Consider the following 26,708-nt stretch of genomic DNA (forward strand, 5'->3'; position numbering starts at 1 on the left):
CCAGGCCCAGAGTTCAGGCCCCACAACCGGACCCAAAAAAAGAAAAAGAAATCCTACTGGGAGCTGGGTACTGGTGGCTTACACGTGTAATCCTAGCTGCTCAGGAGGCTGAGATCTAACAATCGTAGTTCAATGCCAGCCAAGGCAGGAAAGGTCTGTGAGCTTCCAATCTCCAATTAACCACTACAAAACCAGAAGTGAAGCTGTGGGTCAAAGTGGTAGAATGCTAACCTTGAGGCAAAAGCGCTCAGGGACAGGGACCAGGTTCTGAGTTCAAGCCCCATGACCGACCAATAATACAAAAATAGAAAGAAATATCCCTGGGCTGGGTCCTCTAGTAAACCCACACAGGGAAATGTGGATCCATGAACAGAAGCATGCAGGGCTATGTAGAATGCCAAATTCCCCCACCTATCAGAGATGGGGTCTCTCACCCTAGAGGTCAGCAGGGTAGATGATACCTTGGCCAAGAGCTTGGCAGCATTCTGTAGGTACTGCCAGTCGATCCAAGTTCCCAGATTGTTCATGACCCTTTCCTGAATCTTCTCATGAATCCGCTGGTATGTCTGTGCCTCTAGTTGCAAGCTTTTATTATGGTTTTCCCACTACAAGGCAATGAAGGAAGGAAACATACAGAGATCTACACTGGAGTTCAAGACAGACACCTTGGTTGGCAGGGCGTGACCAGAGACTGCCCTAATGATGGGAAAGTCTATTGGCCCTTCATTGTCCTTCAATTCATCATTCGAATACCAGGTTCTTCCCCATCTGCTGTGGTTGCCCTAAAGAGCCTGAAAGTCCCATGCATACTGGAAGCAACCACGGGCATTGTGGGAGTTCTACTCATTGACAATCATGTGTATGGGTTGGCTTTGGCTACCAGTTAACACTAGTCATCCTATCTCAGCTGGCCAACAGGAAGACTATATTGGAGGGGCAGGCATAGAAGAGGGCACACCTACCCTCTCAAAATAGAACAAGTACTTCTTGAGGGCTTCCCTGGCCTGGGCTTGCTGGCTCTGGTTGACAATGTCAGGATTCTCTTTGTACCGACTGCACTCATAGTACTCGCTGCCATGCGTCTTCCAGTCCCCTAGACACATCCAGCAGAAGTCTGTAGAGAACAGAAGATGAGTCATTTACCCTACCAAGACAATCCCAGCCTGGTGCTGGTGACTTACACCTGTAATCCTAGCTACTCAGGAGGCTGAGATCTGAGGATTGACATTTGAAGCCAGCTGGGACAGAAAAGGCCATGAGATTCCTATTTCCAAATGAACCACCCCAAAAAGCCAGAAGAGGAGCTGTGGCTCAAATGATGGAGTGCTAAACTTGATCAAAAGCAGCTAAGGGACAGCACTCAGGCCCTGAGTTCAAGGCCCACTATTGGCATTAAAAAAAAAAAAAAAAGGCAATCCCATGCTTTTCTGAAGCACAGGCAAAGCAGTGGGATGAAGACACCCCACTTGAGAACTTCTCAAGGGTACCATTTTGCAGATGGAGTATATAACAACTCTCAATCCTGTCATACCTTACGATCCCTACAGCCTATTGTTGACTGGAAGCCAGTGACCCTTGGGTTCTTTTCATTCCATTGAGTACACTGACACATAGTGACTGTAAAAAAGTCACTAGTCTGTTAAGTCAATGCCATTATGAAAAACAGAAACTTGTTCAAGGGCTGGGATGCAGCTCAGTGGCAAAGTGCTTGCCTAGCAAGTCCAATGCCCGAAGTTCCTAGCATTAAAAAGGAAAAAAAAAAAGCCAGGTGCCGATAGCTCACACCTATAATCCTACCTACTCAGGAGACTGAGATCTGAGGATTCCCGTTCAAAAGCCAGCCCTGGCAGCAAAGGCCATGAGACTCCTATCTCCAATTACTGACCAGGAAACAGGAAGTGGCGCTGTAGCTTAAGTGGTAGAGCACCTGCCTTGAGCTGAAGAGCTGAGACAGCACCTAGACCCAGAGTTCAAGCCCCATGACCAACCAAAAAAAAAAAAAAAAGGAAAAAAAAGGAGGAGAGGACTTTGTTCAAATGAGGTTCACTTGGCCATCTAGAATACATATGCCGTCCACAGATTACTCTCCTGTCACCTTCCATCCTTCCACTAGTTGTTTATCATTACTAGGAAGATTTTTATGCATGAAGCTGGGAACAGATTTTTCTTTTTTTAAAGGGGAGAAGGGGAAATCTCTCTCGAAATATATACGTATGTTCCATATATACATTATATATGGTGCTAGAACAGGGGCTTGAACTCTATACCTTGTGCTCTCAGCATTTTTTCCCTAGTCATCGCTGTAACTCTAGTACTTCAGCCATAGCTCTAGTTACAGCTTTTTGCTGGTTCATTGGATATAAGAGACTCTCAGGTTTGTTTGTTGGGACTAGCTTTGAACCTAGATCCTCAGATTCAGCCTGCTGAGTAGCTAGGATTATAGAGAGGCATGAGTTACCAATGTTATCTTTGTCTTTGAACTGTATCTGTGCCTACTGTACTATTCTATATTGTATATTACCCTCCCACACACAGACGATGGGACCTCAATGACGAAATATATCACGACCCTCACACTATCTTATTTCTGCCCCTATAGAGTCACTATTTTAGAACTGCCCAGAACCTTGCCACAAGCACTCTGATTACAAAGGATTACAGGCGTGAGCCACCTGCCGGGCTTCCAATGGTTATCTCGTTCCCCTTGGGACTTACCTGGCAAGAAGACCATAAAGCAACCAAGGCTCCCCTTTGGTTTTGGCCTTGTGCTAGAAAAGAATTCACTAAACAAGCAATCGGATCATACCCAGGCAGGCCTGGGACTTACCATGTTTACATTTGGAGCATTGCTGTCAGAGGGAAACAGAAGAGAACACGTTATGAGCATGCTGACCCAAGGCTTCATATGTCACACATGCAAAGCGCACAGGCTCCTTGCTCACCATGTGATTGCAGCCTCCGTTCTTCTCAATGCAAATGTTACACTTGGGACACTGAGGAGACAGAAGGGCGCCGTTAGGCTCACACACCATCAGGCCGCGGGCTCTAAGACACATTACACAAAGCTCTTGGCACCCATGCTCAGTAGCTCATCGTGTGAGCACTTCTGGGGAGGAACATCCCACTTAAATGTGGCAGGTCGCTGAGGCTGGAAGAGCAATTCAAGGAAATGAGGTCAGCATGTTTGGCTTTGAACTAATTCAAGCACCAGCTGAGCCCCACTAAGTCTTCCACCATATGTCCCTGCCATTTTAAGGCATTCAGATTAAACCCCAGCTGATTCAGCAGGAAAGCTTGCCTGCTGGGGAAGATGACTAGAAGAACCCAGAGCTGGGGCTGGGACAGTGGCTTAGTGGTAAGAGTGCTTGCCTAGCATGCAGGAAGCCCTGGGTTCAATTCCTCGGTACCACGTACACACAGAAAAAGCTGGTGCTGTGGCTCAAGTGGGAGAGCGCTAGCCTTGAGCAAAAGTAGCTCAGGGATAGTGCCCAAGCCCTGAGTTCAAACTCCAGGACTGGCCAAAAAAAAAAAGTACTACCACCATGGATTAAGTCCTGGTCAGCTTGCTTAGACTTTGGCCTCCGGAAGGGGGCATGGAAATGACTCCAAAGGCTCCTTTCTCTCATTTCAAAAAGGCCAGCTACTTACAGGCAGCAATGCAGATGCTATACAGAATGACATCATGGTCACAGCTGTGCTTGAGAGGGCACTGACTTGAGTGACTGGCACGGGGTACAATGGCAAGCTTCAAAACCGAACTGGGCAGGACTAGACTAGGCTTACATTACAGCATTACTACTCACGAGATATGGATATTAACCATTCTCTTCCCAGAGCTAAGGCCGATAGACAATAAATAAAAACTAGAGACACCCCCCTCCCCCCAACTCCCCGTTCCCACAATTAGCTCTCTCTTGGGTCAAAATATTTTACAATTTATTAAGATAAATGCACCCAAGGCAGTCTAGATGAATCGCCACTAATTGTGCCAAGTCTGTCCGAAGGCCCTGGGCAGCACTGAGGGCAGAACCATGGCAGGTAACATACAGTCCTTACATCTTTAGTGTGAGCACTGATGTAGTTTGCTGTTTCCGAATCATCTGCACACTTCGTGAGCCATTTGCGGATGGTAGCGCAGTCCGTGGGGGCGTGATACATCTGACGACACTTGAAACTTAAAATCAGAGAAGGAAAATATTCAACTAATAGTTAAGGCAGGGTCTTAATGTTTAATCATTTTCTTTCTAAGGGGAGGGGAATGGTGGCTTATTGGTAGAGTGCCTGCTAGCATGCATGAAGCCCTGGGTTCAATTTCTCAGTACCACATAAACAGAAAAAGCCAGAAGTGATGCTGTGGCTCAAGTGGTAGAACATGTGCCTTGAGCTGGAATGCTTAGGGACAGAGCCCAGGCCCAAAGTTCAAGCCCCATGACTGATAATAAATAAATAAATAATTTTGTGTTAGTCCTTAACTTTCGATGGACCACCAATTCCTTTGCCAAAGGGACTTGAAATGTAGGAAATATGTACACATACCCAAATTATCATAAAGGTTCTCTGAACTTCTAGCATGTGTGTTCTAGGAAGCACAATTAGAATAGATCAGGACATAAATAATGACTCTGCCATACTTCTCCTTACCTAGGATACCAAGATGATGACAGCCAATCACACACAATTTGGGATAATGCAGGGAAAGTGATTCAGAAGTACCTGCCACCTGGTAATCCTTTGATAAATTTTAGCCATGCCCATAATATTCAATGAATGGAGAAAACCTCAAGTAATATAATTCACTTGTGAATTTCGTAAAAATTAGCCAAGGGGAGTGGGGGAAGTCAAGCACTGAGGGCTTCATGACTCTAATTCTAGCAACTCTGAAGGGTTGAGATCTGGAGGACTGAGATCCAAAGCCAGGCAGAGCAGAAAAGTCCAAGAGATTCTATCTCCAAAATAACCAGCAGAAAGCTAGGATGGAGGTATAATTCAAGTAGGAGAGCAAATGAGGCTAAATTCATACCCCAGTACCAAAAACAAACAACAACAAAAAAGTTTAAAAAAAAAAAAAAAAGCCAGGCACTGGCTACTCAGTAATCCTAGCTACTCACGAGGCTGAGAGCTGAGGATCTTGGTTCAAAGCCAGCCCAGGTAGGAAATTCTGTGAGACTCTTATCTCCAATTAACCACTAGAAAACTGCAAGTGGTGCTGTGGCTCAAACTGGTAGCGCACTTGACTTGAGTTGAAGAGCTGAGGGACAGCACCCAAGCCCAGAACTCAAGTCCCAAGACTGACAAAAACAAAAACAAAAACAAAAAAATTCAAGTTCAAACATAGTGACTTGTGTGTGGATTAATAGGCATAGTGATTCTATCAAACCAGTAGGCCATGAATAATATAAACAGTCTCCAAGAACTGTACAATTCCTTCTCTCCAGACACAGAAATGAGCACACACTGTGTGGAACATGAAATGCGGGTCACCAACTTTCCCACTTGGAACAGAATGCTCTTGGGAGACTGAGACTCCATCTCTCTCAGCTCTGCCTTCAAGCAGAATACCAAGGTGCTTTGTAGGACAGGGCACGGGCTCAAAGACTGCTCAAGACTCATTCTTACCAGAAGACCTCGTTGCACCGATTACACTGCACTCGACGAGCTCTAGGTTCCTGTACCCGGATGACCATGGGGCAGTCTGCACCAGGGCACAGCTGGAGCTGGTAGTGACTCTGTGAATACACCAAGGAGAAACAGTAAAGAGAACTCCTAACTGTGGCTTCCCAGCAGACTTCTTCCTTGAGTGCTTAAATACCTTCTGCTCATCCAGCTGATAACTTCTATCAAAGGACCAGGTGGGGTCTGAGAACGTGGCCTAGAGGTAGAATGCATGCCTTGTATGCATGAAGCCCTGGGTTCGATTCCTCAGTGCCTCATACACAGAAAAAGCCAGAATCAACACTGTGGCTCAAGTGGTAAAGCACTAGCCTTGAGCCAAAGCAGCTTGGGGACAGGCCCAGGCCCTGAATTCAAGTACCAGGACTGGCAAAAAAAAAAAAAAAAAAATCTGCTCATTCTAGAGAAGAAAACCCAAGACTGAGAAAGGTAAATTAATGAGTTAATGGTCACACACCAAAGGAGCAATGGATCTGTGATTTAAACAGTGGTTTGTCTGACTCCAAGGTCTACTATATTCTTCACTGACTTATAGCCTTGGCTAGAAAGTAAGCAATATAGTGACCATCGATAGAAGGTAGGCCCAGGAAGACAGAGGGCAGAAAAACGTGGCTGGTCATACCTCCACATAGTCCCTGAAGAGGTAGCGCCTGTATTTGTCTCTCAATTCTTCATTGGGAAGTAACGGAAACACAAAGTCTTCTGGTGTACGGAGGGGACAATCCTGAGCCATACAAGAGACTCCTGTTGAACAGAAACAAGTGGATGGCTAATGGTATTGTAGAAAATACAACACAATATGATTGCCTACCAGATTCAGCTAACAAACAGGTTCCATACAGGACAATCTTGAAGCAACAAAATATAGTCAGAGAGGAGAAAAATTAACATATTTTCATAACAATACCATAAAAGATATTGGTCCAAAAATATATACACATGTGTGTGTGTGTGTGTGTGTAAAATACACAATCACCGGGCGCTGGTGGCTCACGCCTGTAATCCTAGCTACTCAGGAGGCTGAGATCTGAGGATCGCGGTTCAAAGCCAGCCCGGGCAGGAGAGACCGTGAGACTCCTATCTCCAATAAACCACCAGAAAACCGGAAGTGGCGAGGTAGCTCAAGTGGTAGACCGCTTGCCTTGAGCTGAAGAGCTGAGGGACAGTGCCCAAGCCCAGAGTTCACGCCCCACGACCGATAAAAAAAAAAAAAAAAACCACAATCAATTAAATAACAAAATCATTTCTACAGGGTATTATTGTTTGCATACTGCTGGGATTTAAACCCAGAGCCTTCCGCATGCTTATGTGCTCTATTACTGAGCTATATCTCCAGGCATATAAAGCATTCTTGACTGACAACCTAATTTTGTGATATCTAATGTCATATGCATATGAACATCATTAGCACACTGAGATTTTGCAGCTACCAATTAATTTCAATATCATTCAAGTCATACTGTAAGAAATATTGTCATTGTTCATCATCAAATTTGATTTATGCTACAATTGCTTAAACAGAAGAAAATACTCTCGGGGATTTTGAAGGTATGGCTGCCAAGTGTGGAATCAACACACGCCACACAGATTAAAAGGCAGTTAGTTCTCTGGGGGCTGGGAAGGTGGCTCAGTGGTAGAGTGCTTGCCTTGCGTGCATGAAGCTCTGGGTTCCATTCCTCAGCACCACATACACAGAAAAAGCCAGAAGTGGTGCTGTGGTTCAAGTGATGGAGTGCTAGCTAGCCTTGGGCAAAAAAGAAGCTCAAGGACAGCACTCAGTCCCTGAGTTCAAGTCCCAGGACTCACCAAAAAAAAAAAAAAAAAAAAAAGTGAGCGAAGATAGCCTTTACTCACACTAGTATTTGTAAGAGCTTTAACCGTCACAATTTGCTAAGGACTGGGGAAAACTCTGCCCCTATGTGGACTGATGTATTTGGGAACCACTAGTTTCAACAAGAAAAACCTTTCTCTTTAAAGAAAATATTTAGTTTACTTGAGTACACGGCAAGGCAGAGTTGAAGACAAACACTTTATGTCAGCCTTTTAAAAGTTCAGTGTTGGGGCTGGGCATGTGTCTTAGAGGTAGAGTGTTTGCCTCGCCTGCATGAAGCCCTGGGTTTGATTCCTTAGTACCACATAAACAGAAAAACCCAGAAGTGGCTCTGCGGCTCAAGTGGTAGAGTATTAGCCTTGAGCAAAAGAAGCTTAGGAACAGTGCCCAGGCCCTGAGTTCAAGCCCCGGGATAGCAAAATTAATTAATTAGTTAATTTTAAAAATTTCAGTGTCAGCCAGGTGCTGGTGCCTCAGCCTTTTCATCCTAGCTACTCAGGAGGCTCAGATCCGAAAACCATGGTTCAATGCTAGCCTGGGCAGGAAAGTCTGAGACTCCATCTTCAATGACCCACCAGAAAACCAGAAGTAGAGCTGTGGCTCCAACGGGTAGAACACCAGCCTTAAGCAAAAAAACTCAGGGACAGTACCCAGGCCCTGAGGAGTTCAAGCCCCATGACCAACAACAACAAAAAATAGTTCAGGGTCAGACTCACCTACACCCACGCCATCTTTGACAAGTACTGAGCAGTGCTGCTCCCAGCAGCTGCGGCAAAACTGGTGCTGACAAGCCAGAGAGAGGAGGTTTTCCTTCCGTACAAACTGCATACACACTGCGCAGTGGTGAGGGGGATGGGCTGCGGGGACCTGGAAAGAAAGGCACAACCATAAACCTATACATTGGACTGGGAAGGTGGCTTAGTGTTAGAGTGCTTGCCTAGCATGCAGGAAGCCCTGGGTTCAATTCCTCAGTACCACATACACAGAAAAAGCCGAAAGTGGTGCTGTGGCTCAAGTGGTAGGGCGGCTAGCTTTGAGCAAAAGAAGCTCAGGAACAATGCCTAGACCCTGAGTTCAAGCCCCAGTATTGGCAAAAACAAAAACAAAAAAAAAACAGAAAAAAAAAACCCAAAGAATTATAAACCCAGCCTCAGTACTTAGAGGCCAGGTCTACACTGCTGTTTTATTTGTCATACAGTGGTTTTTTGCATCAATATACCCAAACGACAAAGTATTATTATAGTTCTTACCAAAGAGATGTCCCATATAATGAACTTGGAAGGAAAAGGAAGGAAATTGTATAGGATGTGAACTGCAAACCTTGAATTCCAAAATCTACATCATGCTACAGAGACTGGTAGACAAAGACAATCTGGGGACTTGAGCCAAAATTACAAGCCAGTGCTGGGATGTAGCTCAGTGGCAAGTGCTTGCATAGCAAGTGCAACGTCCTGGGTTCAATCCCCAGTACCAAAAAAGAAAAGACAAAACAAAATTACAAGCCAATGGAAAAACGCCATGTAATAAATTTACTTCAGCTGTGTTTTGACTTACTAGAAAAACAAGTTGAGGACAATGACTGTACTCTCTTGTTTACATAGTATGCGTTTAGAAACTTTTCTCCTAAGGGTGCAGAACTTATTTGGTGATCTAAGCCCCATTTCACAATCATAAGAGCACTTATCATATATCCTCATTCAAAATTATTCAAACAATGTTCATCTCCTAAGTACAAAGGGAATTGCTCTGTATTATCAGAATATAATTCCTATGGTAGTCAAGAGAAGAACAGGTGGCTCATGCCTGTGATCCTAGCTATTCAGGAGGCTGAGATCTGAGAATTGTGGTTCAAAGCCAGCCAGGGCAGGAAAAATCTGTGAGCCTCTTATCTCTAACTTCCAAAAAGCCAGAAATGGTGCTGTGGCTCAATAAGCTGGAGCACTAGCTTTGAGTACAAAAGCTCAGGACAGCATCCAAGTCCTGAGTTCAAGTCCCAGGATTGGCATGAACGAAAGAAAGAAAAGAAAGAAAGAAAGAAAGAAAGAAGGAAAGAGAAAGAAAGAGAGAAAAAAAGAATGAATGAAAGAAAGAGACAAAGAAAGAGAAAAATGAAAAAGAAAGAAAGAAAAAGGAAGGAAGGAAGGAAGGAAGGAAGGAAGGAAGGAAGGAAGGAAGGAAGGAAGGAAGGAAAAAGGAAATTAAATAAGTAAGTAAATACAGGAATAAATAGAACACACATGTAAAAGGACAGAAGAGGGCCAGGCACTGGTGTTTCACGCCTGTAATCCTACTACTCAGAAGGCTGAGATCTGAGGATCACAGTTCAAAGCCAGCCTGGGCAAAAAAGCCCATGAGACCCTTATCTCCAGTGAACTACCAGAAAACTGGAAGTGGTGCTGTGACTCAAAGTGGTAGAGTGTTAGACATGAATGACAGAGCTCAGAGTGCCCAGGCCCTGAGTTCAAGCCCCATGACTGACCCCCCCCTCCGCCCCCCCAAAAAAAGGAGTTTTAGAGGAAAGTGGTCACAGAAAATGGGCTTTGTAAAAACCATGACTTAGATTTGAGTCTTTTAAGGTAACTTTCATTCTTAGAAGCAAAAATGGAGGACAGAGTCTAAGCATTCTAGGCACAAGCAGAGTTGAAATTCTTTCCCCCCAGTGCTGAGACTTGAACCCAGAGTCTCATGCACATTAAGCAAGTGCACTATCACAGAGCAACATCCCTAATCTAAAACTTCTAGTTATAATAGAAAAGGCAGATTGATGCCTGCAACAAGTATGTGGAGGCATCCTAGACAGCAGAGTGAAGATGGTGCTCATGACATAGGGAGCCACAGCAAACGCACATGCACAACCAAAGGAGTCTCTCAAATAGGACAACACTCACATGTTTCGACGGGTTAGGCTGAACTCGAGCCTCAACGAGCAGTTGAGCAGAATTGGACTTGAATCTACAAAACAAAAAGCAGAAATAAAGGGAACTAGAAAGTAAAGACATTGTTACTTCTAAACAGCAACATGATAAAACACCATAGGATGTGATCGCATGAAAGTATCTTTACCTCGGGCTGGGAAGGTGGCTCAGTGGTAGAGCGCTTGCCTTGCATGCATGAGGCCCTGGGTTTGATTCCTCAGCACCACATAAGCAGAAAATAAAAAAGCTGGAAGTGATGCTATGGCTCAATTGGTAGAGCGCTAGCCTTGAAGGGACAGCGCCCAGGCCCAGGGTTCAAGCTCCATGACCGGACCCCCCAAAAAAAATTAAAAAAAAAAATCTTTACCTCTTCACAGAGCTTTTATCTGAGTACAAAGAATTTTTTCAATTTTTTTTAGCTACCAATTGGTTAGAGACAAGTAACTCTTATACCTGAGTCTTGGTAAGCTCATATCTTGAGGAGACCAAGAGCTGGAGGATCGCAAACTCAGCTCAGGCAGAAAAGTTCCCCTATTTAATTAGCAAAAAGCCAGGCTGGAGCCATTGCTCCCAGTAATAGAACACCAGCTGTGAGCAAGAAAGCTGATCAAATGCAAGGCCCTGAGTTCAAGGCACTGAAAGAAAAGCAACATTGCTTTAAAGGTACTAGGATTACAGGGCCAAATCTGCTTAAAATCTAGTTTTGAAAATATAGGTAATATCTCTCTATATCTTCAAAACAAAGGAGGCATCTTTAAGATCCAGCAAATGGAAAATACAAAATTATGCTCCATTTAAGTACTTAAACTTATTCAAAGACATTAGTAAGTGAAAAACTATGTTATAAACTAGATGATAATTGTGTGTGTCCCTATGTACAAACTGGCAAAGGATTAGTGTTCTATTTATTTATTTATTTATTCTTGAACTCAGGGCCTAGACACTGTCCTTGAGCTTTCATGATCAAGGCTGGTGCTTTACCACTTGAGCCACAGCTCCACTTCTGGCCTTTGAGTGGTTGACTGGAAATAAGAGTCTCACAGACTTTCTGGCCTGGGCTGGCTTTGAACCTTGATCCTCAGATCTCAGCCTCTTGAGTAGCTAGGATTACAGGCACGAGCTACCAGGGCCCAGCTTTAAGAACAAACAAGCAAAAACAAAAAAACCACAAACAAACAAAAAACCCTCTAATCAGACATTCCTCTGGTAATTTTTTTTTTTTTTTTGGTCGCTCGTGGGGCTTGAACTCAGGGCCTGGGCGCTACCCCTCAGCTCTTCAGCTCAAGGCTAGCACTCTACCACTTGAGCCACAGTACCACTTCTGGTTTTCTGAGTGGTTTATTGAAGATAAGAGTCTGCCCCAACTGGCTTTGAACTGTGATCCTCAGATCTCAGCTTCCTGAGCAGCTAGATGAAAGGGGTGAGCCACGGGCACCCACTAGTCCCACTTTTTGGATAGTTCTTTTGTTGTTGTTGGTCATTGGGCTTGACCTCAAGGGCTGGGTGCTGCTGTCCCTGAGCAATTTTGCTCAAGGCTAGTACTCTACCACTTTGAGCCACAGTGCTACCTCTGGTTTTCTGGTGGTTCACTGGAGAATAAGAGTCTCATGGACTTTCCTGCCTAGGCTGGCTCTGAACCATGATCCTAAGATTTCAGCCTCTTGGGTAGCTCGGATTACCAGCATGAGCCACTTTATCTTTTTTTAGGCACCTGCTGTATTTATCTAGTTGTCAAACACACATTCCAAATACCATTGCTATTCAAGGGGCTAGGAAGGTGGCTCAGTGTTAGAGCACTTGCCTTGCATGCATGAGGCCCTGGGTTCGATTCCTCAGCACCACATAAGCAGAAAAAAAAAGCCGGAAGTGGCACTGTGGCTCAAGTGGTAGAGTGCTAGCCTTGAGCTGAAGAGCCCAGAGTTCAGGCCCCACAACTGGACCCAACCCCCTACCCCGAAAAAAATATCATTGCTATTCAAATCTCTATTCTTACATAATGTTAAGAGAGTTTTGATGGTCAAAAATACCCTATTGTGGTTCTAGAGTTTTGGACAGTTTGGGAAGTTCATCTGCAATTCTATTCAAATGCAGTCAGTTCCTGAGTGCAGAATTTTGAAATGTAGTCAAACCAGAAAATTATTTTCCCTTTATTAATTTTGTAGAGCAGCTGGTATGGCCAACTCAGTTGTGTTTAGTCTAAAGAAGAAACAGTAACACCTTCCTCTGTGGAAAAATGAAATGATACCACACAGAGAATGGGCAGAAATGGTAACTAGAACAGATTTACTTGCTAGTTTTGTACCCCAAACTCTGTGTGTGTGTGTGTGTGTGTGTGTGTGTGTGTGTGTGTGTGTGTGTGTGTGTGTGTGTGTGTGTGTGTGTGTGTGTGTGTGTGTGTGTGTGTGTGTGTGTGTGTGTGTGTGTGTGTGTGTGTGTGTGTGTGTGTGTGTGTGTGTGTGTGTGTGTGTGTGTGTGTGTGTGTGTGTGTGTACCACAGTGCCACTTCTGATTTTCTAGTGATTCATTGGAGATAAAGAGTCTCATGTGGGGGGCTGGGAAGGTGGCTCAGTGGTAGAGCGCTTGCCTTGCATGCCTGAGGCCTTGGGTTCGATTCCTCAGCACCACATAAGCAAAAAGAAAAAAGCCGGAAGTGGCACTGTGGCTCAAGTGGTAGAGCGATAGCCTTGAGCTGAAGAGCTGAGAGACAATGCCCAGGCCCAGAGTTCAGGCCCCACAACCGGACCCAAAAAAAAAAAAGTCTCATGTGGACTTTTCTGCCCACACTGACTTCTAACTGCGATCCTCAGGTCTCAGCCTTCTGAGTAGCTGTTTTATCTAACACATACCATCTGAAGACAATTTTTATTGTCAAGGACTTGGGGGCTGGTTATTATTACTTCTAGTAGGTGGAGCCCAGGGCTGCCAAACTTCACAGAGCAGCCCCCTAAAGATTTATCCATTCCCAAATGTTAAATAGTTGCAGATGAGAAACACTGAGCTAGACAGTCATCTGCCTCTGAGTATATACAGCCTTTGAGCATACACACACACACACACACACACAGACACACAGACACACAGACACACACACACACAACACACACACATTTTAGATAGACAGATAGACAGACAGACAGACAGACAGATAACAGACAGATTTTTTTGGGGGTGGGGGGTGGGGATCCAGTCATGGGGCCTGAACTCTGGGCCTGGGTGCTGTCCCTCAGCTCTTCAGCTCAAGGCTAGCACTCTACTACTTGAGCCACAGCAACACTTCCAGCTTTTTCTGCTTATGTAGTAGTAAGGAATCAAACCCAGGGCTTCATGCATGCTAGGCAAGCACTCTACCACTAAGCCACATTCCCAGCCCCTCTGAGGATATTAATACCAGCAATCGCTCCAGAGGATGCAAGAGAAGGAAGAAGCTCTCTTTCTGAGAATTTTCCAAAACATATTGGGACTAAAATCATCTTGTTCAATAGTGCTGTTTCTGCCAGATGCTGGTGGCTCACGCCTGTAATCCCAGCTACTCAGGAAGCTGAGATCTGAGGATCCTACTCTGAAGCCAGCCTGGGTAGAAAAGTTCCTGTGAGACTTATCAACAATGAACCACTCAAAAACTGGAAGTGGCGCTGTAGCTCCAGTGGAAGAGCATTAGCCTTGAGCACAGAGAGGCTCAGGGACAGCACCCAAGCCCCAGGTTTCAGCCCTACAAAAATAAAAAGAATGCTGGTTCTGGAAGAGGTGTGAGAGATACTCAAATCCTCTACTGGCAGAGAAGTGGTAGAGGTAAACTGACCAGCCTTCTCTAAAGGTGATATTTCACATACCAATCGTGACACAATTTTCAAATTTCCAAAAGAAATGAGTGGAGATATTGGTAAAAATTATCTACAAGGGCACAGATTAAAATCTAGCCATGGAGGGGCTGGGAAGTGGCTCAGTGGTAGAGCGCTTGCCTTGCATGCCTGAAGCCCTGGATTTGATTCCTCAGCCCCACATAAGCAAAAAGAAAAAAGCCGGAAGTGGCGCTGTGGCTCAATTGGTAGAGTGCTAGCCTTGAGCTGAAGAGCTGAGGGACAGCGTCCAGGCCCAGAGTTCAGGCCCCATGACCGAACCCCCCCCCCCCCCCGCCCAAAAAAATCTAGCTATGGCAAAGAAGAGCTGAATGAGTTTTGCTTTCCAACAAGTGGTATGAAGAAAGTATAGAAAGTCACACATGAAAAAATAGTAGTCTTTTGCAAATGTAATAATGCAGACTGGAAGAAGATATTCCAAAATGTAAATAATAATCAGTAGTGGGTGGGCAAACAGAAAGGGTTCTCAGCAATCACCTTTATTCTAAGCACCTTACCTGTCCAATATCTCTGAGACTTGCCAGTGGAAATTAACTAATATAAGTTTTGCAACTGAATGAGATACCTGGAAAAAGAAAAAAAAAACCAAATTATAAATGTAATTCTTCATAGAGTGCTCCAATGGAAGAAAAATACATATATCCACATCTTTGCCAGGCCCAAGCTTGATTTCCAAATTCTTTCTCTTGGTTTCTCAAGTAAGTTCACATTCTTACAATCTTAGTGGATTTTATGGATCACTTTATTTTCATTAAATGACCATTCCGTGACAATTAAGAAACTTCCAATGGGAATTTATGCAAAACCACCATTTCTACAATAAGTGACAAGCTGGTACCCTGTTTAAGCAAAGTGTGCCTTTAGTTTAAGGTCTTGTACTTAGAAGAAGTCTCTCAGCTTTGCAATCCTTGTAAAAAGTACACGTATGTGTACACACACACACACACACACACACACACACACACACACACACACACACACACACACACAAATAAAAAGTCTATGAAAAAAAAAAGCCATGAATTCTGCTGGGCCATGCATGCCTATAATCCTAGCTACTCAGGATGCTGAGATCTGAGGATCATGGCTCAAAGCCAGCAGCAGCAAGAAAGCCCATAAGAACACCTGTTATCTCCAATTAACTACCAAAAAAGCAGGAAGTGGAGCTGTAGTTCAAGTGGTAGAGTGCTAGTCAACAAATTCTAATTGAAAGTTAAAAATTTGTGGACAACCTTTGACCATATTTACAGCACATGGTACTGATTATTAAAGAAAATTAAAAGGTGCTTTATGCAACCCATTCTATCTCTGTATATTCCTCCTGAGGAAATGATAGAGGACAAATATACCACCAGGTTATATGTATTAGTAAAATATTAGAGATAAATGTTCAACAAAAAACGAGAGCTTGAAATGAAATTAGGTTAAAGAAGAAGCATGTAGCAAACTAGGCATGGTGACACATGCCCGTAATTCAAGCTACGGAGATCAGGAGGATTGTAGGTTCAAAGTCGGCCTGGGCCTTCACACCCCTTCTCCTGCATCTCAACAGAATAAACCAGGCATGGTGGAACACTCGTGGCATCATAGCCACAAGGGAGGCATAAGCAAGTAGAAGAGCCATGGACCAGGCCAGCCCTTGGCAAGAAGTGAGAAGATATCTGAAAAACAACTAAAAGCAAAAAAGCATTAGGGAAGTGGCTCAAGTGGTAAGGAATCTCCCTAGCAAGCACAACGACCTAAATTTAAACCATATTACTGCTATTATTACTACCAGAATACATAAATTAAGGGCCAGGTACCTGTGTCTCATCCTGTAATATAGCTACTCAGGAAAGATGCAATCTGATTATCGTAGTTCAACTCCAGCTCAGGCAGAAAAGTCCCCAGGAGACTGTTACCTCCAATTAACAACTCAAAAACCGGAAGTGGCACTGAGGCTCAAGTGGTAGAGTACTAGCCTTGAGCACAGGGAGGCTCAGGGACAGAGCCTAGGCCTGAGTTCAAGCCGTAGGACCAGTAAAAATACATACATACATACATACATACATACATACATACATACATACATACATACGTAAGACAGCTTATAGCACTTGGGGCATGAGTTTCTATTTCTCTCCTATAAAAGGTTTCATGTATATTGCTGAAGTTTTTTTTGTTTTTGTTTTTGTTTTTGGTCGGGCATGGGGCTTGAACTCTTGGCCCGGGCGCTACCCCTCAGCTCTTCAGCTCAAGGGGAGCGCTCTACCACTTGAGCCACAGCACCACTTCCGGTTTTCTAGTGGTTTATTGGAAATAAGAGTCTCATGGACTTTCCTGCCCCAGCTGGCTTTGAACTGTGATCCTCAGAACTCAGCCTCCTGAGTAGCTAGGATGATAGGTGTGAGCCACCAGCACCCGGCTGAAGTATTTTCTTAGTTATGGCCCATGAATACTTTAGGCCTAAGTTTCCTTAATTATAGCACTCAATTCATCCCAATAGACCATTATCACAAAATGAAAAAAGAAAAAGACAAAGAAAAAAAGGAGACCAGACATTTGGCTTAAATAACTGTTGAAATGTTCCTTTGGGTTACAAAGTCTTTTTGAAAACATGACAGTGATAATGGTATTGGATGAACTTGATAGAACCTTTTTGTCTTTTATAAACTCAGTGGGGCTCAATCTTAAAATCAGTGCTTGCCAGGCACTGGTGACTCATGCCTGTCATCCTAGCTATTTAGGAGGCTGAGATCTGAGAAATCGTGGTTCAAAGCCAGCCCGGGCAGGAAAGTCTGTGAGACTCCCATCTTCACTGAACCACCAGAAAACCAGAAGTGGCATTATAGCTCAAGTGGTAGAGCACTAGCCTTGAGCTGAAGAGCTGAGGGACAGAGCCCAGAGTTCAAGTCCCACGACCGACCAAAAAAAAAAAAAAAAAAAAAATATATATATATATATAAGTACATTAGTTGACTAAAGTTCAGGGATTGTCCATTTCCGTATTCCTTCTCTCCTTCCCTCCCTCCTTTTCTCCTCTCTCTCTCTCTTTCTTTTCCTTCTTTCTTTTTTGGTCAGTTATAGAGCTTGAACTTGGGGCTTGGGTGCTATCCCTAAGCTCTTTTTGCTTAAGGCTAATGCTCTACCACTTTGAGCCACAGTTTTTGGCCAGTTTTCTGGTGGTTCATTGGAGATAAGAATCTCATGGTCTTTCCTGCCCAGGTTGCCTTTGAACCACGAGCCTCAGATCTCAGCCTCAGACAGGCATGACAGGCACGAGCGAGCCACCAGTGCCTGGCTCATTGCGATATTTCCACACACGTGTACAATGTGGCCCATCAACCTCACTTCTTTAAGCATCTTGTTATGAAGCCCTGATTGCCCTCAAGCTTACAATCTTGCTGCCTTGTTCTCCTGATTGATTACACACACACACACACACACACACACACACACACACACACACACACACACACACGGGCAGCAACACCCAGCAATACACACACACACACACACACACACACACACACACACGGGCAGCAACACCCAGCAATACACACACACACACACACACACACACACGGGCAGCAACACCCAGCAATACACACACACACACACACACACGGGCAGCAACACCCAGCAATACACACACACACACACACACGGGCAGCAACACCCAGCAATACACACACACACACACACACACACACGGGCAGCAACACCCAGCAATACACACACACACACACACACACACACACACACACGGGCAGCAACACCCAGCAATACACACACACACACACACACACACACGGGCAGCAACACCCAGCAATACACACACACACACACACACACACACACGGGCAGCAACACCCAGCAATACACACACACACGGGGAGCAACACCCAGCAACACACACACACACACACACACACACACACACACACACACACGGGCAGCAACACCCAGCAATACCCACTGCTTTCTGTCTTGGCTTCTAAAAAGACTGTAGCAGAGACATTGGATGGTTCTAGAAACACAAAGTCTCTGCCATGTCTGGCACTTACTTCCCCCTATTACCATAGATAGCTTAGGTGGAGCTTATGAGCTAAGAACAGGAATCAGGTTTCCTCTGTCAGATCCACAGAGCCCAGAGCTGAACTAGACACAGGGCGGCTCCTCAGTAATAATGATTTCTTCTTCTTCTTCTTCTTCTTATTATTATTATTATTATATTATTATTATTATTATTATTATTACAAGTCCTGAGACATTATTATTATTATTATTACAAATCCTGAGACTTGAACTCAGGGCCTGGGCACTGTCTCTGAGCTTCTTTTGCTCAAGGTTAGAGCTCTACCACTTGAGCTACAGCACCATTTCCAGCTTTTTCTGTTTATGTGGTACTGAGGAATCAAACCCCGGGCTTCATGCATGCGAAGCGTGAGCCCCCTTCCCAGCCCCCAGCCCTTAATATTATGTTGTCAAATAATGGACTTACAAAATAAATTCTGCCATGAAATTTGGTACTGTACTTAGTCTAATTCCTTGATCTTAACAGTGCTCATATAAAAAAAAAAAAATCACACCTACAGATAATATGACTTTGTTGCAGCCAGAAGTTTACTGATACATACAAATCTACTAACAATGAATTTTGAATATCCCAGTGGAGAGCTGGGCATGGGAGGCTCACACCTATAATTCTAGTTACTCAGGAGAATGAGGATTGCAGTTCAAAGCCAGCCTGAGCAGGAAAGTCTGTGAAACTCCACTAAATTGTCAACAAAGCCAGAAGTAGAGCTGTGGCTCAAATGTAGAGCACTAGATGAGTAAAAAGGTCAGAGGGCTGGGAAGGTGGCTCAGTGGTAGAGCGCTTGCCTTGCATGCCTGAGGCCCTGGGTTCGATTCTCCAGCACCACATAAGCAAAAAGAAAAAAAGCTGGAAGTGGCGCTGTGGCTCAAGTGGTAGAGCGCTAGCCTTGAGCTGAAGAGCTAAGAGACAGCACCCAGGCCCAGAGTTCAGGCCCCACGACCGGACCCAAAAAAAAAAAGAAGGTCAGGGGCTGGGAATGTGGCTTACTGGTAGAATGCATGAAGCCCCGGGTTGGATGGATTCCTCAGTATCACATACACAGAAAAAGCCAGAAGTAGTGCTATAGCTCAAGTGGTAGAGCTCTAACCTTGAGTAAAAAGAAACTCAGGGACAGTGCCCAGACCCTGAGTTCAAGCCCCAAGACTGGCAAAAAAAAAGTCAGGGACAGAGCCTGGTCCCTGAGTTCAAGACCCAGGGACACAAAAATACACACACAAAAATAATAGCCCAGTGGAACTGAGTTCTAGTGAGAAGAGAGAATGATGTGTCAGAATGATGTGGCAAAATGATGTGACTTTATTCTCTAAGTGCCAACTGAACTTCAATATACTCTAGAAAGCAGTACATTAAAAAAAAAAATGTCAGTTTAGCTGGGTGTTGGCGGCTCATGCCTATAATTCTAGCTACTTAGGAGGCTGAGATCTGAGGATCACAATTCAAAGCCAGCCCCAGCAGGAAAGTCCATGAGACTCTTTTTTTTTTTTTTTTGGGGGGGGGGTCGTCTGATCGTGGGGCCTGAACTCTGGGCCTGGGCGCTGTCCCTCAGCTCTTCAGCTCAAGGCCAGCGCTCTACCACTTGAGCTACAGCGCCACTCCAGCTTTTTTCCTTATGTGGTGCTGAGGAATCGAACCCAGGGCCTCATGCATGCAAGACAAGTGCTCTACCACTGAACCACCTTCCCAGTCCCATCTATGAGACTCTTATCTCCAATAAACCACTAGAAAACTGGAGGTAGCGCTATGGCTCAAGTGGTAGAGCGCTAGCCTTGAGCTGAGAGAGAGCACCGAAGCCCAGAGTTCGAGCCCCATGACGGAAAAACAATCAGCTTATGTGCCTCCCAGTAGCCTTTGACAGGAGGTGCTGCTATCATTTCCAAGTCACAGATAGGGGTGAGAGAATTGCCCATATCATATCTATAATGTCCATAAGTTCATAGACGATCAGGTGTACTTTTCCTTAATAACCCCCTATAAATCCGATGGAATTGATATCATGAATTCAAGCAAAATGTGGTATGACTAGACCCTCTCCCAGTTAGAGGAAGGATCTATAGGAAAACCATGTTCCAAAAATGGGCTCCTGAACAAAAGAAGCGCTGGGATGGGAGACTATGAGGAACTCCAGAAGAATATATTCTACAAAAGCATTCACCCTGCTGGGTGCTGGTGGCTCATACCTGGAATCCCAGCTACTCAGGAGGCTGAGATCTGCGGATCACAGTTCAGAGCCAGCCAGGGCAGGAAAGTCCCTGAGACACGTATCTCCAATGAACCACCAGAAAACCAAAAGTGGCTCAAGTGGTACAGTGCTAGTCTTGAGCTGAAGGGCTGAGGGACAGCACCCAAGCCTAGAGTTCAAGCCCCATGACCAACAGAAGTAAAATAAAATGAAATAAAATAAAAAACAAAATAAAAAAACAAAAACCAGAAAACATTCACCTCATTATTTACCCATCAATTTTTTCCATAGTAAATGATGGTTTCCTGGTTAGGACAAGGACAAACCTGATGAATGCCATTAAGCTACATTTGATAAAAATCAATTTTTTTTTTTTTTTTTTTTTTGCCAGTCATGGTGCCTGAACTCTGGGCCTGGGCACTGTCCCTCAGCTCTTCAGCTCAAGGCTAGTGCTCTACCACTTGAGCCACAGCACCACTTCCAGCTTTTTCTGCTTATGTGGTGCTGAGGAATCGAACCCAGGGCCTCATGCATGCAAGGCAAGCACTCTACCACTGAGCCACCTTCCCAGCCCCGATAAAAATCAATTTTAATACAGATGAGCTTTCTCAGAAAAAAACAAACAAACATTATTCACACTACTGCTTCTTAATACTTGAAAGAGCTCAGCAATCACATCCAAATCTATTAGCACCAACATGCCTACAACAGCACCTTTTGATATTCACTTATGGAAAGGAAGCATTCAACAAAACCAAGAAGATCTCTTGCTAGGATTTTATAATCAACAAACAATATTTCAGTAGTCAAGATTAAGTTTTAAGCTAGGCACCAGTAGCTCATGCCTGTAATACTAGCTATTCAGGAGGCTGCTATCTGAGGATTGCAATGTGAAGCTAGTCTAGGCAGGGAAGACTGTCAGACTCTTAGGTCTAACGAACTACCAAAAAAAGCCGGAAGAACAGCGGTGTCTCAAGTGGTAAGAGTGCTAGCCTTGAGCAAAAGAAGCTCAGGAACAGCAGCTAGGCCCTGAGCTCTACCCCAAGACACACAGACTCACACAGACACACACACAGACACACAGACACACACAGAGACACACACAGACACACACAGAGACACACACACACAGAGACACACACACAGAGACACACACAGACACAGACACAGACACACACACACACACACACACACACACACACACACACACACACACACACACACACACACACACACACACACACACACACACACACACACACACACACACACACACACACCCTTGGGTAGGAAGAAAGAAATATAACTGTTCCTGGATAAAATGACTTTATGTAGAAAATCCTAAGGAAATATACAAAACTATACAAAACCTCTATTTGAACCAATGAATGAATTTGGTTAAGGGAATAACAAAATACAATACAATATTTTATGTGGCTCCAACAAAAAATAAATTTTAGTATTTCAACCCAATACACCTAAAATATTGTTTCAATATGTAATTCAAAAGATAACATCAAGCCAGGCACCGGTGGCTCATGCCTGTAATCCTAGCTACTAAGGAGGCTGAGATCTGAGAATCATGGTTCAAAGCCAGAGCAGGCAGGAAAAGCTTATCTCCAATGAATCACCAGAAAACCAGAAGTGGCACTATGGCTCAAGTGGTAGAGTGCTAGCCTTGAGCTGAAGAGCTCAGGGACAGTGCCCAGGCCCAGAGTTCAAGCCTCATGACCATGACCACCACCACCACCACCACCACCACCAACAACAACAACAAAATAACATAATCAATAAGCTATTTTTGTTCCTATCCCTTTTAAAACTCTAAATTCAACAGGTATTTTAGACTTAGCACATCTGAACTACAGGATCACAGCTACCATACTGGTGGCTATAACTATAGCTTACACAGAACAATTAAAACTAAAATCAAGCTGAGCACTAGTGGCTCACGCCTATAATCCTAACTACTCAGGGGAATTGAGAATTGTAATCCTAGCCTGAGGTTTGGAGCCAGCCCAGGCAGAAAAGTCCCTGTCAGACTCTTATCTCCAATTAACCATCAGAAAACCAGAAGTGGAACTGTGGCTCCAAGTAAGCAAAAAAAAAAAAACTTAGGGACAGTGTTCCGGCCCCAAGTGCAAGCCCCATAACTAAAAACAACAACAAAGAATCTCATGAAGTTTTCTGCCTGGTTTGGTGATGCTGATCCACAGACTTAAGCTTCCTGAGTAGACATGTCACTACAGACATGAACCACCAGTGCCTGATGAACCTGTGTTCTTTTTTTTTTTGTCGGTCGTGGGGCTTGAACTCTGGGCCTGGGCGCTGTACCTCAGCTCTTCAGCTCAAGGTGAGCGCTCTACCACTTGAGCTACAGCGCCACTTCCGGTTTTCTGGTGGTTTATTGGAGATAGGAGTCTCACGGTTTTTCCTGCCCGGGCTGGCTTTGAACCGCGATCCTCAGATCTCAGCCTCCTGAGTAGCTAGGATTACAGGCGTGAGCCACCAGCGCCCGGCTTGAACCTGTGTTCTTTACATGCGCACATCTAAAAAAAATCCCAAGAAAAATTACAGCAGACTTTTTTTCAACATATTAATAGTGGATATGAAGAATCCAGAAGACTGAAAGCAATCTTCAAAGAGAAAATAAAAGAAGAATTATGCCTATGGGATTTCAAGACAAAGTAGGGCTGGGAAGGTGGCTCAGTGGTAGAGTGTTTGCCTTGCATTCATGAGGCCCTGGGTTCAATTCCTCAGCACCACATAAGCAGAAAAAGCCAGAAGTAGCACTGTGGTTCAAGTGGTAGAGTGCTAGCCTTGAGCTGAAGAGCTGAGGGACAGCGCCCAGGCCCAGAGTTCAGGCCCCATGACAAAAAAAAAAGACAAAAGTAATCAAGAAATTGGGGATACTAGATACTAGACATAGACTGTATCACAAAACAAAACACCATTCAGAGGTATGGTCAATTTCCAATGAAAATTGTCAATGAAGTTTAAAGCAGAAAGGACACTTTACAACAAATGATTCTCAAATAATTTCATAGTTTATATAAAACATAAATTTTGCTGGGTGCTGGTGGCTCACACCTGTAACCCTAGCTACTCAGGAGGTTGAGATCTGAGGATCACGGTTCAAAACCAGCCCAGGCAGGAAAGTCCCTGAGACTCCTATCTCCAATTAACCACCAGAAAACGGTAAGTGGCACTGTGGCTCAAGTGGTAGAGCACAGATGAAGGGCTGAGGGACAACTCCCAGGCCCAGAGTTCAAGCCCCACAATCTACCAAAAAAAAAAAAGGAAAAAGAAAAACACCAAAATCCCACAAACTGTGACTCTTACTTCATTTAACACAATTAACTAAAAATAGTTAATATATCTAAATGTAAAACCTGAAATTATAAAACTAAAAAGTGCCAAGTGTTCATGGTTTTATGTCTGTAATCCTAGCTACTCAGGAGACTGAAATGAGGATCAGTTCAAAATCAGAGGGTGAATAGTAAATAAATATTAGGAGAAATCATTAAATAATCACTGGGAAATGCATATTACAGCTACAAGACATCAGTTTACTGATGAGAAACGATTACAATCCCAAAGACTGACAATCCCAAAGTAAACTATTAGCAAGGATATAAAAACCTGAACCCTTAGAGAATGATAGTGGGCAAGTAAAATACTAAAGCTATCTTGGAATAGTTTCCTTTCTTTCTTTCTTTTTTGCCAGTCATGGGGCTTGAACTCAGGGCCTGGGCACTATCCCTGAGCTTCTTTTGCTCAAGGCTAGTACTTTACTACTTCAGCCACAGCGCCACTTCCAGCCTTTTCTGTGTATGTGGTACTGAGGAATTGAACCCAGGGCCTCAAGCATGCTAGGCAAGCACTGTACCATTAAGCCACAATCCTAGTCCCAGAATAGTTTTCTTAAAAGTTAAAATCCTTACCATGTGACCTAGCAATTCGACTCCTAGATATCTATACAGGAGAAATGAAAACATATATTCACATTAAGCCCTGGTCTGGATAGTGATAGGCAGCTTTATTTCATAGGAGTCAAAAAGTGGAAACAACTGATGAATGAATACATAAACAAACTGTGTATACAATGGAAAAATCATTATTCGGCATAAAAACGAATATACTACTGAGAAATGAGAAGGATGTGGAAATGATGTGGATAAACCTCAAAAAACATCGACAGAAGGAATCGGGCATCAAAGAATTATTTTCACATAAATGGAAATTTCTGGGATGGTGAAGCTATAAAAAGATAGAAGATCAGTAGGTGCTAGGGGCTAAGAGTGAGAATTGACTGAAGACAGGCACAAGAGAACTTTCCGGGTGATAGAAATGTTTCAAAACTGGATTTACTAAATAAAACAGGTAATGACATATTTTAAAATGAACTTAGAGGGTACCGGTGGCTCATACCTGTCTAGCTACTTGGGAGGCTGAGATCTAAGGATCACAGTTCAAAGCCAGCCTGGGCATGAAAGTCCATGACACTTTATCTCCAACTAAACACCAAATAGCCAGAAGAGGTGGTAGGCTCAAGTGGCAGAACACCATTCTTGACTGAAAAAGCTAGGGGACAATGCCCAGGCCCCTGAGTTCAAGTCCTAGTACCAGCATACAAGATCATGGTGATTTGCTGCCTTAGACAACTTAATTTAATGTGTATTTTCTCCACTAGATTCCTAAGCAGAAAGCAGATTGTGGTGAAATCTTTTTTTTTTTTTTTTCCCAAATCACAAGTCTCAAATCCACCTGCAATTGTTTTAAATGATAACCACAAATTTCTAGTTTCCACCAAAACCTCTCTCTCCTTACAAGAACACTCAAGACAAACCTCTATCAAAATTGGATTCATTATTGGGGCCAACATTTGACCCCGTGTTCACAAAGAATAGGAAGCTATATCCTGATGCTGAAGGAAACCAATGGATTTTGACAGTCAAGATGCTTTCTAATATGAAGCTAATTACTGATCTTTAGGATGAGTGTGTTAAAGAGTTTCAGGAAATTTAACAGTTATTACTTGACATGCCCAGATCACACAGACAGCATATGCTTATGATTCAAAGGAATACACAGAACATACTAATTTTATATAAAGCTCAAGGTACCGAATAGCTCTCACTCCTGACCCAAAAAAAAAAAAAAAGTTTCCCAAGAAAATCCATGAACATAAATTGCCTCATCTTTTTAAGTTTCCTATAGCTGGTTGAGGCTGCCCAACCCTCAGGATCAAGTTCATACAACTTGCAAATGGATTGTTGTTTTTTTTTTTTTCCCCCAAAAAGGATAAAACCAGCAGCCCACCAAAATGGTCACCAGCCCTTCCCACACTTACCAGTGCCATAGGGACGATGCAGCCGATGGCAGTGAGCATCAACGGCCTGAAAAAATACAGGTGGTAGTTTCAATTTTTATTTCGAATTCTTACTTGCCAACTGCCTGAAATCTTTTAAGGCTAAATGAATGGGTCTTAGTGACTGGGTTAAGCCATGTTTCAATTACATTTGTTAACAAACACCAGGAGCCATTCACTGAAAAAGATGAAGAAAGGGAGGAAAACGAGGGGCCAGTTTTCCAGCCTGGGGTATAGCAAGGGACATGTGATAGGGAAAAACTGGCCTAAAGAGATCAAGATGAATGGATTTGGTCTAGGGGACTGAAGGGAATGTGGGAGATTTAAAAAAAAAAGGGGGGGGGGTACTAAGAGAATCATTTTAAAAAGAGACAAGATTAAGGCACAGGAGAAGGTAAATTCCAGCCTAGAGTAGGGGCAAAATCAGCATAGGTGATGGTGGCAGGAGGGAATGTTCCAGTAGGTTCTGAATGTAGGCAACGATCATCTCCAAAGTCTAACAATTTAAGTGGTAGGATTTCTCTTCTCCCATGCTTCACATCTATATATTCTCCACCTCTAAAATGTCAGTGGCCATGCACCTCATTCTAATTCTGCCCTTCACAGGTCAATGACTCATAACTGAAGCACCCATACATCATACATGCTTTCTAAATGTGATTCCAAAATTGTGATGACTAAATTTGAAGATTTCTAACCAGTCTAGATAGAATTCCTTCCTAACGGCCATGGCTTGATCATTAAAATCAAAGAAGATCCCAAACATCTCACTCAATAAAAGACTGCGAGTATAATACTGCAAAAATA

The 26,708-nt window shown here is 43.8% G+C and overlaps 1 protein-coding gene across 3 annotated transcripts in view; it reads right to left on the reverse strand.

Moving 5' to 3' along the window:
• LOC138818491 (E3 ubiquitin-protein ligase ARIH2) overlaps positions 1-26,708 on the reverse strand; it is a 51,439-nt gene that overhangs the window by 5,276 nt on the left and 19,455 nt on the right. For 2 of the 3 annotated variants that reach the window (XM_070009410.1, XM_070009411.1), the window contains exons 4-13: positions 14,771-14,838; positions 10,390-10,453; positions 8,218-8,368; positions 6,293-6,414; positions 5,617-5,726; positions 4,057-4,174; positions 2,943-2,993; positions 2,828-2,849; positions 963-1,114; positions 462-605 (exon numbers count right to left, since the gene is read on the reverse strand). In XM_070009410.1, coding sequence (XP_069865511.1) covers positions 462-605; positions 963-1,114; positions 2,828-2,849; positions 2,943-2,993; positions 4,057-4,174; positions 5,617-5,726; positions 6,293-6,414; positions 8,218-8,368; positions 10,390-10,453; positions 14,771-14,838 — 1,002 coding nt within the window. Of the gene's footprint in view, positions 1-461; positions 606-962; positions 1,115-2,827; positions 2,850-2,942; positions 2,994-4,056; positions 4,175-5,616; positions 5,727-6,292; positions 6,415-8,217; positions 8,369-10,389; positions 10,454-14,770; positions 14,839-25,883; positions 25,930-26,708 lie in introns of all 3 variants that reach the window. The other variant, XM_070009412.1, reaches the window with a different exon arrangement.

The sequence above is a fragment of the Dipodomys merriami genome, unplaced genomic scaffold (assembly GCF_024711535.1).
Source record: "Dipodomys merriami isolate MVZ:Mamm:240054 unplaced genomic scaffold, mDipMer1.0.p SCAF_767, whole genome shotgun sequence".
Lineage (NCBI taxonomy): Eukaryota > Metazoa > Chordata > Mammalia > Rodentia > Heteromyidae > Dipodomys > Dipodomys merriami.